Below are 17,056 nucleotides of genomic sequence, written 5' to 3' on the forward strand. Positions count from 1 at the left end.
GACCTAGACTATTAAATGAATACCTTCTCTGCTTCTCAACAAAAACTTCACACCAGCTTTTTCAAATTATTTCAGCTATTATCTAGTACCTCCCTGAATTCTCTTCTGCCTTAGAATATGACTTTAATATCTGACATCTATTTCCATATTCTCACTGGCCATCTTCCTCAACTACACTTACATCCATGTTGATGATTCATTAGATGATTGATTTATAGTTTTCTCAACAGAGCCTTTTGTTGTTTATCTCTACTCAGGGTCATCCCTTTACATGCAAAATTATACCCTGAATTTTGTTGGCATAGAACAGTCCTCCACCCTAAGAACGTATAAAAATTTTTTTTTCCATTCACCACTGCCTCCTATTACAACTAATCCAGTTCACCCACTGTAATATGTAGTCGGGCTCTTTTGCACTGTGAATCTTTTACAGTAGGTTACCATAGTTACTGTGACAATGATGATGTGTTTCTCATTTATGCTTCTCTCTCGGTAAGGTGAACTGGTACCTTGGCTTGTATATGGCTTTTTGCTTAACTGATTATAACGTACCAGGCAATTGGCACTGAATTTTGAGATTTTCCTGGCAGTTAACTGTAACTGGCAATGCATAGTCACCAGTTTAGCACCAAGGATGTTCATGTTTCTCACATGCTTGTCAACACAATTGACTGGACACTAACGTGCCAGCTTATCATGAGAGTGCTTGTTATGCCAAAGACGGTCACTTTGCAACAGGAATTCATTCACGAAAATACTGTTGTCCAGTGAAACCTGCAGATAACATATTACTCTAACCAAATGCTACTAAATTCCTGTGTTCTGCTCCTCGACATGAGATATGGCTGCTGATATGGTTTGGTTGTGTCCCCACCCACCTCTCATCTTGAACTGTAGCTCCCATAATTCCCATGTGTTGTGGGAAGAATCAGCGGGAGGTAACTGAATCATGGGGGTGGATCTTTCCCATCTTGTTCTTGAGATAATGAATAAGTCTCGGGAGATCTGATGATTTTATAAAGGGGAGTTCCCCTGCACATGCTCTCTTGCCTGCCACCATGTAAGACGTGACTTTGTTCCTCATTTGCTGTCAGCTATGATTGTGAGGCCTCCTCAGCCATGTGGAACTGTAAGTCAATTAAATCTCTTTCCTTTATAAACTACCCAGTCTTGGGTATGTCTTTATTAGCAGTGTGAGAACAGACTCAGACAGCTACTAAGCTGTCCTCATCCCAACTTACCAGTGTGCTGCCATTCTGCATGTTGTGCAAGTCTCTATGGGCATGAGCACAGAAGTCCAGACATGCAGTGACCCCTGAGAATGGACGGCCTTCCTTCAGCCCCAGACGGCACTCTGGTGCTCTGTGTTCATATTCAATCTGAAAAATGAAAGTGTGTGTGTGTGAATGGGTAAGTAGTTAGTTTTACTCTTAGACCAAAAAACTCACTAGTATTTAGACCATTTAAAACTTAAAAAAATGTTTTAATCTTTATATCCAGAAACAAAATGGAATGACACAAAATATAGCAAATATCTTGATGTGGTAAAGTTTTTATTTTACAGTGTTATTGAGGCCATAATTGACATACACTAAATAGCATATATTTAAAGTGTGCAATTTGAGTTTTGATATATGTATTTGTCACAATCAAAACAAAGTGCATATTCATCACTTTTAAAAGTTTCCTCATGCCCTTGTATAATTTATGCTTCCTGCTTTGTTCCCAGACAACTACTAACCTTTCTATCACTCCAGGTTAATTTTCATTTTCTAGAATTTCATATAAATTGATTTATTTGCAGTTAATTTTTATAAATGGTGTGAATTAAGGGTCAAGATTACTTTTTCCCATATGGCTATCCAACTGTTCAGATACCGTTGGATAAAATGGTTATCCCTTCCCAATTGAATAGCCCTTTGTTAAAAATCAATTGACCATATATATTGGGTCTACTTAAGGACTCTCTATTCTGATACACTAGTGTTTAATGGTGTATATGTAGGTATGTCATATCACACTTTAAAAAAATTATTTATGTATTAAGACAGTCTCACCCTGTCACCCAGGCTGGAGTGCAGTGATATGATCTGGGCTCACTGCAACCTCTGCCTCCTGGGTTCAAGTGATTCTCAGGCCTTAGCCTCTCAAGCAGCTGGGACTATAAGCTCATGCCATCATGCCCCACTAATTTTTTGTATTTTATTAGAGATGAGGTTTCCCCATGTTGGCCAGGCTGGTCTCAAACTCCTGTCCTCAAGTGATCTGCCCACCCTGGTGCCTCAAAGTGCTGCGATTACAGGTGTGAGCCACTGCACCTGGCCAATATCAAACTCTCCTGACAGTAGCAAGTATAGATTTTAGTAAACCTTGAAACCAAGCGATATATAGCCTCAAATTCTGCTCTTCTTTTAAAATATTGTTTGACTATTCCAAGTCCTTTGCATTTCCAAATATATATACTTTAGAGCCATCTTGTCCGATTTATTCAAAAAACCTGTTGAGGTTCTGAAACATCATGTATTGAACATATTAATTAGTTTGGGGAGAACAGACATCTTAATAATTTAGTCTTCTGAACTATGAACATAGTGTATCTCTCCAGTTACTGAAGTCTTCTATAATTCATCTCAGCAGTGTTTTAGTTTCCAGTATATAATCTTAGACATTTTGTCAAATTTATGCCTAAGAATTTCATATTTCTGATGTTATTTTAATGGTTTATTTTGATTTATTTATTGCTAGTATATAAAAATACACCTGAATTTTGTAACTTTGCTAAATTCATTTTTTTTGGGTAGATTTTTTTCAAACTTCTTATACGGATAAACATGTCATCTGCAAATAAGTACCGTTTTAGTTTTTCCTACCCAATCTTGACTGCTTTTTTTCTTACCTTATCGCACTTTCTAAAATTTACCGTTTGATGTTGAATAGAAGTGGTTGGTTAAAAATGGACATCGTTGTCCTGTTCCTTATCTTAGGGGTAAATTATTAGTCTTTCACCACTAAGTAAAATGTTAGCTTTTGGCTTTTCATTTATGCATTTAATAGGTTGAGAAAGTGTCCTTTTATGAATGTTGAATGTTATCAAATGGTTTTTCTGTACCTACTGCAATAATCATATATTTTTTTTTCCTGTTATGTCTTTTTAACGTCATTTTTTGTGTTTAAAAGTATCCTTTTACTTGTATCTTTAAAGTGGTTTTCTTGGTTTTGCTTTTTTATTCAATATCACAAGCTCTGCCTTATAATTGGAGGTATTAACACTATTTACATTTAATGTGGTTGTTGATATAGTTGGGTTTAAATAAACCGTCTTGCTGTTTTTTATTTATATTTATCTTTTTTTGGTCCTATACATTTTTAGAAAACATTTTTGGGTTGATTTTATTTTTCTCTCTTTACTGGCTGATGAGCGATTCCTTTATTTTTTTAAGTGGTGCTTGCTTTAAGGTACTCTAAATTCTCAGTTTATAGCCAAGTAATATACCCAGTCCATATATAGTGTAAGTACTTTACAATAATACACTTTCAATTCCTCAGCCTCTGTGCTACTTCTACATATTATAAACCTCATTGTTAATATATATTTAAAATAGCAAGTTACCTTTTAAAGACATTTTTTAAAAAGTATTTTAACCATGTTTACTATTTCTGATGCTTTTTATTTTATTATGTTGATCTATATTTCTATGTGGTATCATGTTTTTTCTTCCTAAAGGATTTTAACATTTTAAAAGTGCTACTTTGCTTGTCGTGGATTCTTTCAGCTTTTGTATGTCTGAAAAAAATGCTCTTTGTTTTGCTTTCTTTTTTGAGAGCTGTTTTCATTGGTTAGATATTTCTGGGTTGACAGTCTTTTTCTTTTAGTATGTTAAAGATATCTCTGCTATATCTTCTCTCTTGCCTTTTTCTGAAGGAAGTCTCCTGTTTTTTCACTATGTATAATATGTCCTTTCTTCTCCCTTTGCCTTTCTGATTTGCTCTTTATCACAAACTGTAAGCAAATTGATTATAATCTTTTGGTAGTCTCTTTCCATGTCTTTGTTTTTTAATCTGGGGTTTGCTGGGCTGCTGAGGACTATGGGTTCACAGTTTTGAAGAAATTTCAAAAAAATTTGGCCATTGTTTCTTCACATTTTTTTTTCTGTCTCCCACCTCCTTCTATAATACACATATATGAATGTAACAATATTGGCTAATAGGTCTTTTATATATTCATTTTTTTCAGTTTTGTTTTTTCTTTATATTGAAAAATTTCTATTGCTATATCTTCAAGTTCCTTGATCTGTAATTCCACCTAGCATATATTTTAATCTAGATATTATATACTTTTCACTTCCAGAAGGTCATTGTAGGGTATTTTAATATCTTCAAATCTTTCCTTATCACTCATGCTTTCCTCTGGCATTTTTAGCATATGAAATATGATGGCCATTTTCATGAACTTATCTACATATTGTATCACCTATGTCAGTTCTGGGACTATTTTTATTGATTTCCCCCGGCTCCTCAGTATGGGTTATATTTTTTTTCTTTGTACGCCTTATATTTTTTGATGGAATGCTAGACTATAAATTTTACCTTGTTGGTTGGTAGATTTCTCTTTTTTCTTTTAATTTTTGTACTGGGATGCAGTTAAATTACTTATCAGTTTGGTCCTTTTATGTTTTGATTTTAAGCATTTTTAGATGAGCTCAGAATAGTCAAATTTACTTCTACTACCAATGCAAGATAATTATGAATAGCTTATGTATTATGAAGTCTTCTCTGTCTGGCTGGTATGATCAGGAGCTATTCTAGGTCCTGTGTGAGATCAAGGGATTATCTGCCTGCTTCTTCATATGGTTCTTTACTCAGCCCTGGCAGTTTTTTCACATGTATGAGCTGTTCAATGCTCAGCTGCAGACTGGATCAGAACCCTCTGCAGGTCTCTTGAGCTCTTCTCAATAACACTCCCTCCTCTCTGGTACTCCCGCCAGCTTGGTCTCTCCAAATTTTCAACTTTGTCTCCTTAATACAGAGATAATGCTGGGGTATGTGTGGTTTCCTACTGCCTACCCTGGAGCCTAATACTCTCTTCTGGAAGCAAACTGGGGTAATTATACGTTCATGTTTTTACTTCCTCTCTGGTGTCTCTGTCTCTCAAACTTCTTATTATATGTCTAAAAACCATTGTTTCATATATTTTGTCAGTTTTTTCTTAAATGTGTAAAGGCATATCTAGTCCCTATTACTCCATCATGTCTAGAAGATGAACCTGCATTATGATAAAAGTTTTTGGTGACTTCATATTATTTACTGTTGGATTTATATATGTATTTGTCTATCTAACCTCAAAAGACTTTGGCCAAAGGGAAATGAGGGTACCAACTACTATTTTTCATAGCTGTGTAGTTTGTGACTGTTTAGTTCATGCTGTGGTCTAGTTAGCTTTATTCTGTTCCTTGAACAAAAACAGATATACACTTAGCTAGAAATTAGACAGACTTATGCCATCTCCTAAATATACCACACAGGATTTTGTGAATGAATTACTGGAAATCCATCTCCATGTCTGGAAGACAATTCTAAATGCATGGCTTTCTTATGGTCTTAGGTTGTACTGTTCAATATGGTAACCATTACCCATATGTGGCTATTTTTGTTGATTTTTAAATTAATTTAAACTCAATTACATTAGCCACATATCAACGGTTAAATAGTAACCATATGTGGCTAGTGGCTATTACACTGAACAGTGTAAATAGGGAATATTTCCATCATCATAAAAAGCTCTCTTAGAAGCATTTGTCTACAAGGTCACCTCCATGTATAATAAATAGCACATGAGTTTGAGATGCAAACCTGCTATTTCAGGTCTATTGTTAAATTGTAAGACAGGCATAGAGATAGAGCCAAATATAGAGTCTACTGGATAGACATGAAGAAAGGACACTTAAATGGAGAAAACTGAAGCTCTAATTCCATGGTACTGACAGGAGAGATGCTGTGGAGAGCCAGCTAAGCTTTAGCAATAAGACTTTATGAAATCAAGAAATAAAGCAAGGACAAATATTCAGACGTGAGAAACAGATAATATGCTCAGTTGGGGAAAGGTGGTGAAGATCAAATAGTAAGTTTTATGACAGCATCTATAACATCAAATGGTCTTCCCACGTACTGTGTGGAAACATCAAATGGCTATTATTTTGATCTCTAAAGCATATTAACATATATGGATGAACATTACCAATAGTACCTACCACATAATATAAAAATACTATATCCATTCAGAAGCATCTCATCCATTTACAACTATTAATTATCTAGACATTACATCACACATTGTTTCATATATAAATACTGAAACACATATTGGGAATTACATCTAATCATCTTGTTATAACCTGAAAATTTTTGATGGCTTCATATTTTGGGTAATTAAGTTTTAGGAAATGCACAAAATAGTTATCCCCAAGTAATACATAATAGGGTAGAATACAAATGCTTAGAAAATACAGAGTGTATCAGACAGTCCATAATAAAAATCAAAGGAGCAAAAAGAACAATAATACTTTGTTATTCTGCCTCTTTCCTCAAGTGAAGCTATTTGACTAACAGCACCTATTAAAAATTCATTTAATAGAAAATGGCCCAACTTTAAATCTAGCAAGATAGACTCATTCACTTCCTTATTTTTATAGCTTGATTTATTTCAGAAGTTCTTGCCCAGAGTTAAATTTTTAAAACAGTATCAAAGCACTCCTTATACTTTGTGATGCTAGCTAAATAAAATAACAGTATTAATCTATTAGTAATTGCGTTTAAAATGCTTTTTATAGGTATTCATACACATTTCTAAAAACATGTTATGACATAAAATAACTTACAAATAGACCATCATTTAATTTGCCTCTACTGTTCCCACCAAAAAAAGAAAAAAAAAAAAGTTTAGTTTGTCGAGGACTGTTAAAGTCCACAGTGGAAAAGAAGAGTAGCTAAATCATTTTAGGATTAATCCCCTATCCATGTCTGGTATGTAAACTGATCTAATCCCCTAAAAGTCTTTAATGTTATCAAGTAAATGACAGAGCACAAAGTTACACAGCCCCATACCTATTGCTCCTGTACATGCTGCGCTGGGTATCTTCTTATCACTTCCAGCTTTCTTGCATCCATCCATCTCCCGCTTTCACCTTTCCTCCTCCATTTCTTCTACTCCCTCACCCAGTGCTTGCTTCATTGGCTTCTCTTCCTCCACTCATGCCTACCATGATTGACGGCTCTAGAATCCTATCATCAGCGATTTCTCCTCTTTATAATCTCTACTTTTAAAAACTCCTTTCATTCCTATGTATTCAACTTTAAGTCCTGCAGCCTTCTGCTAACTCTCAAATCTACAATGCTAGCCTGAATTTTTTTTCCTGATTCTCTAATTAACCTAGAAGCAAGTCAAGCCTAGCATGTCCAAAATTTTGATATCTCCCTGACATAAAACTTAGTGTTTTTTTTTTTTTTTTTTACTGATTTCTGATGCCAGTTAATAGAACTACCTGTCCAAACTAGAAATTTGTTGGATTTCCAAATTCTCTTCTGCTCATCCACACATCTAATTAGTCACCAAGTTCTCTAAGCTCCATCTTAGTGTACATACTTAATTCCTTTTTGCCATCACTCATGCCATTTCTTTAACTTAGGTCCTTAAAATCTCTTGCCCAATGATTGCAATAGCTTTATTCTCTCTAATCTTACATAGATTTATTTCCCTTACTTGGCTTTTAAGTGAACTTTTAAAAATATAAATTACTTCATTCCTCCATCCCCAACACACACTTGAAACACCCCAGTGGTAACCTACAGAATAAAGTTCAAAGATCTTCATTTAACATCTAAGGCCATTTGTGACATTACATCTAGTCTACTTTTAGGTTGTTTTTTCAGAAATGTGCACATATTTCTATTCCAGCTGTAATTGTGTAATTCTGAAATTGCTATTTTATATGACTCTGTCTTCTCTAGAGAAACAATTATTTTGTTTTTTGGCTTTTTTTAGAGTCTGGGTCTATCTTTGTCACCCAGGATGGAGCACAGTGATGCAATCATGGCTCACTGAAGCCTTGAACTCCTGGTCCTGGGTAGCTGGGATTACAGGCATGAGCCACTGTACCCAGTTAAAGACAGAATTCTTTTTTTATTTTTTTGAGATAGAGTTTCACTCTTGTTGCCCAGGCTGGTGTGCAATGGCATAATCTTGGCTCACTGCAACCTCTGCCTCCTGGGTTCAAGCAATTCTCCTGCCTCAGCCTCCCAAGTAGCTGGGATTACAGGCATGCTCCAACTTGCCCAGCTAATTTTGTATTTTTAGTAGAGACGGGGTTTCTCCATGTTGGTCAGGCTGGTCTCAAACTCCTGACCTCAGGTGATCTGCCCACCTCGGCCTCCCAAAGTGCTGGGATTAAAGGCATGAGCCACTGCACCTGGGAAAGATGGAATTCTTAAAGACAGTCAGAGATGGCACTGCTCATCTGTCACAGTTCCCAGTGACTAAATACAGTGTGTGTAACAGACTTTCACTTAATGCTTTTGTTGCTGATGTTACTGAAACAGTGAAGATTTTACAGTTTTTTGCCTTCCTCATGAGCAATTTCTGACCAAATCATCTGGCTGTCCTAAATAGCTATAGCTTAGAATACTCATATAAAATAGAACAAAAAATATTTTTGCTTGGTTTATGAAGTCAAGGTCAAACAAAAAAGGAAGATCTGGCAAAATCTGACACATCTGGATGCAAGTATATATACTTATAATGTTAGTATATGCATAGCTTTACATGAGTATTTGTAAGCTGATAAATTCTTATAAATACTCATTTATACTTAGACTTACAGTGAAAATAGTTAGTAATGGTTGGAACCTATAGTTTGGGCCACATAAAAAAATGTACTTTTGTATGGTATATTTTTCACATACTAGAAACTGAACACTGTAGTGGTTTCAACAATTAAAAGGAAAAGTTAGAATTTCTAACACATAAAAATCGTTGTTTGAAAAATATTTTTGGGCATAGGTAGGTCATTAGTAACAAATAAGTAAATTGTTATCACTGCCCATGATTATTTAAACTTACCTGATTATTATATGCATCAGGTGCAAGTTTCTTATATGTTGGTGCCATAAGAGTGGACAGGTTTTGCAAATGAGACTCCAGTTTCTCTTCCTGTATAAAGTGAATAATTCTACATATTAAATTTTAAGTTCATGCTCCCTATATGAGAAAGAGGCTATCAGTTAGATTATTCCCTTTACATTTTGAACCCAAAACACAATATATGTTGCCTTACTTAATAACCAAAGCATCTTTAAAACATGACCATTTCAAAGTGAAAGTCATAGGTTACATATCACTTCATTTTATATGTGCTAGCAAATATCTAGCTATTTGTTTTTTTCATAAGACTAATTGATTTTCTACTTTGCATGCTGATACTTTGCATTTTATACATACAAGCCTATGCCAGGAGTAGGGTTAGGGGAATGAAGCCATAAGGTCTTAAAGAGGTCACGTTTTTTGCTCTCACTGTTCAGTGAGCTACCAAGAAAGAGGAACTATTAAAAGAAAGTGTTTAACTTAATTTGTCCATTTCTAATCTTTATACTTTATGTTTATAAAGATAGTATTTCAAAATTTGACATGATCCATAGATCAAATAAAATTTACTGGATATTCAAATATGGATAAAATGCTTCAAAACTAAAATACAGGATATATGAAAAACTTTGCAGAATTTACTTGAAAGGGGAATGCTCAGTGACACCCCCACCTGCCCTGCTCATGAAGAACAGATTTTCTAAGTAATACACTGTTAAAAAAAATGGTAGGTCATAATATTTAGTTGCTCCATTTATACTTAGAAGTCTTCATTTCTTAAAAAAATGTTGGGAGGAATGACCACCTGGCAGAGATGTAAATTTTAGAAGGTGAAGAGATTTCTGAACAGAGCCCTCCTATCTAACAGAGGCAATAAGTTACTAGGTATCCTCTGGATTGGGTTTACATGAAACCTGAAAATAATAAATATTTATCACTTTATAAAATAGTGGTGAAAAACTTATCTATAGAAAATTAAAATGACTGACAGAATGCAAAATCATTACTTTTCATTAAATTTATTAATATTCTTGTTATTGTCTAATGAAATGATGTTTCGTACCTTTAATGTTTAATTATTGAAAATATCCTTCAAAAAAAAGCTTGTATTGTGATTTCAGGAGTTTTTGCACTTTTGCTTTATTAATTGTGAGTATAATAGTAAGTGAAAGTTTAATAAGGTTAACAAATTCTTCATTTGGATGGACCCATCAATATTATAATATCTGTAGTATGGATACATTTTAATTGTATTCAAAGTTCAAAAGATAATTATAAGCATATAGAATGACTGAAAATGTGGTCATATCTAAATGCTAAATATACTGAGGTTTTCTAATCATTCAATTAGTACAGAGACAGCTCCTGACCTACAATGGTTTGACTTTTTCGACTTTAGGATGGATTGATTGGCGTATTAAATGGATTTTTAACTTACAGTACTTTCAACTTACAATGGATTTATTAGGATGCAGTCTCCTCATAAGTCAAGGAGCATGTATCCTCTAGACAACATGCCACCCAAAGTTGTTAAATTTGGTATCAACTTGCAAATTATATTTTAAGAAATGCATATTCTAGAGACAAGACAAAAACCAGTGACTTTAGTGAGAAATCAGTGTCCATTTATTTCCATTACAGATTTATATTTAAGTAGCTAAAGTTTTAGTTACTTAAATGCATCCATTATAGTGACTTTATGTGAATCTCATGGCACATAAATGTGGCTAGAAATGGTCTATTCTGAATGTAGTAGTTATGTAACTTCCATAATCCAGAGACAAAAGATGAAAGACATCACCAATTCTCATTTAGTTTTAATGATGGAGTTTTGTTGCTCAAATTTTATCTATTATTTTGGCATACTATGGTTACTATTATGCCAACTTAAAAAAATAGTGTGTATCTACAGTCTGGGAAAACCTTTGATTAATAAGAGCTTACCAAGATATGTCATTACTGTTCACTTCATCTATGCTAATGAATTCTCTATGAAAAATAAAGTGATTGTACATCAGGAAGTAAACAAACCTCTTTTGGGTCATCCCCAAGCAGCTTAAACTTCCTTGGGATCTTGCTTCTGGCAAACTTACATCCATTGTAGTACATGCTCCATGAACAACCAAAAGAGAAGGAGGCACCACAGGTTTCTGGATCCAGCCCCTGACAGGCACAAGTTCTCCTGAGAAATCAAAAGACCAAATTCATTGCTATGGATAGCATTATATAGGCTGTGCAGCTGATATTCTGGGTGTCTATATGCAAAGTCAGTTTGAAAAGAAGTCTAATTTAACTCTGTATTAAGCTGTGGCATGACCACACACAGAACTATATCCATTGACTTTAAAACAATTTTATTGCAATATAATACACAGAAAAGTACACATAATTTTATAATTCACAAATGGAACAGACCCAGTTAAGTAGAACTCATACTAAGAAACAAAATATTTCCTATTTCCTGGAATCTCCCATCACTCTGCCTTTCAGTTACTGTCTACCTAACAGTAACTTCTCTAGGAATATAGTAGTTCTGCCCATTTTTATGTTAATATTGCTTTCTTTTTTAGAGATGGGGTCTTGCTATGTTGCCCAGGTTGTACCTGAACTCCTGGGCTCAGGTAATCTTCCCGCCTTAGCCTCCCAAATAGGTGGGACTATAGGTGTGTGCCACCATCAGCGGCTTGTTTTGCCTACTTTTATACTTGATATAAACATAGGTATATGGAATTATGTAAGCTAATTTGCGTCTGTCTTCTTTTTACATTTGGAATATCCATCCAATGGATATTAGTTGTACTAATGTAGTTGTACTTTATTCATTTTCATTGAGTACCATATTCCATCTTATAAAAATGTGACAAATGAATTATTCTACCATTGATGGGCATTTGATTGCTTCCTAGTTTTTGGCTAACATACAGTATTGCAGCTTTATAGCCCTAGTTTGATATATCCTAATGACAATAAACAAACATATAAGTAAGCAAAGAAAACATTAAAAAAAACAACTTATAAAGAAAATAATATTCAGATGGAACTGTAAACTATTTTTAAGTTACTGCATACTGTGATATAAAAAAATTAATATAAAAAACCAAGAATTTCAATGTACAATAGAAACAAAACAAAAGATAATACCCTATCATCTTAACTATGAATAGGAAAAAATAGTATGCATTAATAACTTGAGTTAATCTCAGATTTTCTTTCTAAAAAATAATTACTTCATGTATCTGCTCATTAAAAAAGCCTAAAAGTAATGACATCTCCATAGCAAGGAGCATATCTAGACACTGACTATGATCTCTAAATATAATTTCCCATCAAAATCTCTGAAATTTGACAAGATTCTTAGCAGGCATTTATTCTATCATTGTCTTAGAAATTATATTACATGGTGACTAAACAGTTGATAAGGAAAAGTCCTGTAAAGTATTCCAGCTAATAAATGCAAAAGGAATATTACAATTAGAAATAACCACTTTACAAATGTTAGCACAAATGGCAGAATAAGGATCTCTGAAGATTTTCTTCTCCATCAAAGCAGTAAGTACTGATAATTATTGTCAAAATCAGCTTCTTCAGATGTGGAAATCAGCAAGAAACTTGCAATAATATAGAGAGAATTTATTCAAGGGGGGGAAAAACAGGATTTCAGTAAGAACAATGAACTCTGTGGTATTTTAACTTTCTCTATGGTAGATCAAAACAGCCCACATTAAATATGAAAAGCAGCAGCCAGGCTGCCACTAGAGGAGGCCAGATTGTTTGGATATACTCTAAAGTACCATTCAGAGAACTTACATTATTTGACCTAATTGGTAGTTTCCTGGAAGATCCAAATAGTAAGGTCATCTTTACTTATCTAACTTGAAACTCACCTAGCGTGAAATGCCTTTTCCACAGAGGTATTTGTCAAATAATCATAGGCAACTGTTGAATATTTTCACTGATTGAGGTGTGGCTAATAACTGGAGCAAAAAATAGGATAAAAAAGCTTAAAAGCAAAACCTGAGAAATGAGATGATTCATAGAAGGCTTTGAAAATATATTCCTGGCAATTTAGAAAGCCACATGCAAATGTAGGACTCATAGAAGACCCGATAAAGCCCTAAGCTCTCACCACAGTCTAACCTTGAGACTCTGCACAAGCAGGTAATAAAGGCTAATGCAGAGCTGCAAATAGCCTGGCTGAGTGTTGAATACATGCCCCAATATACATACAGACCCCTTTGTCAAAGATTGACTTATTGGTCTCAGGCACCTAAGGAATTCTGTCTAATCCTTAGCTGACCTCCAAGAAGCTTAACTAACTCCATGTAACATAAATCCAAAGATATGCAAACGTGTAAACATCATAATCACACTGCTAAAGCCAATAACACAAGAAAATCATAAAAGCTGTAAGATTATCACATACGCAGAACCCCCAATGAGATTAATAGCTGATCTCTGATCAGACACAATGAAGACCAGAAGGCAATGGGATGACATAGTGCCACAAGAAAGACTGTCAACCAACAATTCTGTATCTTGCAAAATTATATTTCAGGAATGTATTATATAATAAATTATGACATTCTTGGATAAGAGTTTACTGTTTTTAGGCATGTGCTATAAAAAATACTGAATGTGTGCTTCAGGCTGAAAGGAAAGGACACTGGATAGTACTTCAAATCCACCTAAGAACTTTAAAAGCACCAGTAAAGATTACATAGGTAAATATTAATTTTTGTTTGTGACTATTTTTTTCCTATTTGTTTTAAATGACAATATATATCTGATTTAAAAGACAAAACATAATCTGTGTTAATGGTCAAAAAATATATAAAATTTAATTTGTATAATAAGAGCACAGAGGAAAAGGAGGGAATGGAGCTATATGGGAAGTTTCCTTTTATTGCAGTGAAATTGGTATTACTCCAGACTAGGTTGTTATAAGTTAATTGTAATCCCCAAGGAAACTACTAAGAAAATAACATCAAAAAATAGAGTAAAATACTATGGTATTAACATAGTACACTAGAAAATATCTATTGAACACAAAGACAGAAACAGGGAAAAAAGAAAAGATATAGACAAAATGGCAGACAAATTCTACCTTATCAAGAATTACCTTAAATGTATATGAACTGAATAATTAAAAGGCAGAGACTGGGGATATAGATTTTTATAAAGATTTAACTATATGCTGTCTACAAGATACATAAATTTTGTAATAAAAAGTTCAAGTCATTAAAGTGATGTAACAATGGTAAACATACATGTAATCAGCAACAGAGCACCAAAATACATGAAGCAAAAAGTGGCAGAATTAAAGGAAGGAAGCAATAATTTACTAATCCACTTTCAATAATAGCTAAAAGTAGGCAGAAGATTAAAAAGAAAACAGAAGTTGTGAAAAACACTATAAACCAACTAGATGTAACAGACGTCTATAAAACATGCCAACCACCAACAGCCAAATATACACATTCTTCTTAAGTACACATGAAACGTTCTCCAGGTTGGAGTGTATGTCAGGTTATAAAACAAGTCTAAATAAAATAACACTACAAATATTGTGCAAAGTGTGTTTTCTGACAAAATTATAAATAACAGAAGCAAATTTGGGTAGTATGTAAAAATATACTCCCATATAATCAGGAACCAAAAAAACTCATGATAGAAATTAGAAAATACCTTGTTGTAAATGAAAACTCAACACATTCATTTTATAGGATGGAGCTGAAGCAGAGCTGGAGAACAAACTTCTATAAAAACAAACTACTGAAATTGACTCAAGAAGAAATAGAAAATCTGAATATACCTACAATAAGTTAAAAGATGAAATCACTACTTAGATTGGTCAGAGAAATGAGGTCACAGAGAAAATCACTGCTCTCAAAACCAGAAAGACAGAATGATATAAGGAATTACAACTTACCAGAGCAGAAACCTCTGTAAGAACCAGTGTTGGGATAGGAAAATCACAATTATAATTGATAAATTGCTGGAGGTTCTGTGTGAACAACTCCAGAGGCATCCAGTCACAATAGGGTCCTCACAGTTTTGTGAGTTTTTTTACATCCAGGAGCCAGGTGAGGTTCTCACAATGAATATTGGAGAAAAATCCCTTCATGCCTCCATAGGAGGAGGGGAAAAAAAATGTTTTGGAAAGTGTCATATACCATTCTGTTCTTAAAAAGTTCTGCTATCAGGCTAGGTATGATGGCTCATGTTTGTAATCCCAGCACTCTGGGAGGCTAAGGTGGGCAGACTGCTTGAATCCAGGAGTTTGAGACCAGACTGGGCAACATCGCAAAACCCCATCTCTAATAATAATAATAAAAAATTAGCCAGGCATGGTGGTGTGTGTTTGTAGTCGCAGGTACTTGGGAGTCTGAGCTGGGTGAATCACTTGAACCCAGGAGGTCGAAGCTGCAGTGAGCTGAGAGCAACTGTAAGTGAGTGCAGTGAGCAACTGCACTCCAGCTTGGGCAACCATAGTGAGACCCTGTCTTAAAAACAAAGGATAATAAAGAAATATTATAAACAAATGTGTCCACAGATTTAATAATCAAGGTGAAAAGGACGAATTCCTTGAAAGGCACAACTACCAATATTTACACAAAAGGAAATCTAAATAGGCTCATATTTATAAAAGAAATTGAATAACAACTTTCGAAAACAAAGTAACAGGCACAGATGGTTGATTCTGATTTCTATCAAAATTTTAAGGAAAAAATTATATCAATTCTCTACAATCTCACTCAAGATAGAAGCAGAGAAAATACTTCATAACTCATTCTATAAGGTCAGCACTACCTTCATATCAACACCAAAGTCTTTACAAGAAATAACTACAGACTAAAAGCAACCACGAAAATGAATGCAAAAATCCTTACCAAATGACAAAATCCAACAATATATACAAATAATAATGTATCACGGCCGGGTACAGTGGCATACGCCTGTAATCCCAGCACTTTGGGAGGCCGAGGGGGGTGGATCACGAAGTCAAGAGATCGAGACCATCCTGGTCAACATGGTGAAACACCGCCTCTACTAAAAATACAAAAAAATTAGCTGGGCATGGTGGCGCGTGCCTGTAATCCCAGCTACTCAGGAGGCTGAGGCAGGAGAATTGCCTGAACCCAGGAGGTGTAGGTTGTGGTGAGCCGAGATTGCGCCATTGCACTCCAGCCTGGGTAACAAGAGCGAAACTCCTACTCAAAAAAAAATAATAATAATAATAATGTATCACAACCATGTGGGTTGTATCACATGCCAGCCTAGTTCAAAATTTGAAAATCAATCCATTGCATCAATAAGCTAAAGAAAAATCATATGGTAATATCAACAGGTGGAGAAAAGGCATTTACAAAATCCAACATTAATTCATGATTTTCAAAAGCCTCTCAGTAAACTAGGAAAAGAGGAGAAGTATCTGAACCTGATAAAGAATATCTACAAAACCGTACACCTAGCATATTTAATGTTGATAAAATTGAAGATTTCCTGCTGAGATCAGGAACAAGACAAGAATACTGCCTCTCACCAATGCTTTTCAACATCAAACTGGAAATCCTAGCTAATAAGACAAGAAAATAAAACACATACAGATTAGGAGGAAGTTTTTGCAGATGACATGATTGCCTAGAAAATACAAAAGAATTACAAAAAAAACTGGATCTACAACCAACAGAATGCGAAAAAATTTTTTCAATCTACCCATCTGACAAAGGGCTAGTATCCAGAATAGACAAAGAACTAAAACAGATTTACAAGAAAAAAATAACCCCATTCAAAAGTGGGCAAAGGATATGAACAGACACTTTTCAAAAGAAGACATATATGAGGCCAACAAACATATGAAAAAATGTTCACCATCACTGGTGACTAGAGAAATGCAAATCAAAACCACATTGAGATGTCATC

General features: G+C 34.5%; 1 protein-coding gene across 2 annotated transcripts in view; it reads right to left on the reverse strand.

The window, feature by feature from the left end:
- The window catches only part of TET2 (tet methylcytosine dioxygenase 2), a 135,905-nt gene that overhangs the window by 8,777 nt on the left and 110,072 nt on the right, over positions 1 to 17,056 (reverse strand). For both annotated transcript variants that reach the window (XR_004261732.1, XM_032254875.1), the window contains 3 exons: positions 11,165 to 11,315; positions 9,113 to 9,202; positions 1,242 to 1,379 (listed from right to left, as the gene is read on the reverse strand). Coding sequence is in view for 1 of the 2 variants with exons in the window: in XM_032254875.1 (XP_032110766.1) it covers positions 1,242 to 1,379; positions 9,113 to 9,202; positions 11,165 to 11,315 (379 nt within the window). In the remaining variant the exon portion in view is untranslated. The remainder of the gene's footprint in view (positions 1 to 1,241; positions 1,380 to 9,112; positions 9,203 to 11,164; positions 11,316 to 17,056) is intronic.

The sequence above is a fragment of the Sapajus apella genome, unplaced genomic scaffold (assembly GCF_009761245.1).
Source record: "Sapajus apella isolate SASKATOON/1434 unplaced genomic scaffold, GSC_monkey_1.0 scaffold87, whole genome shotgun sequence".
NCBI classification, from domain to species: Eukaryota; Metazoa; Chordata; class Mammalia; order Primates; family Cebidae; genus Sapajus; species Sapajus apella.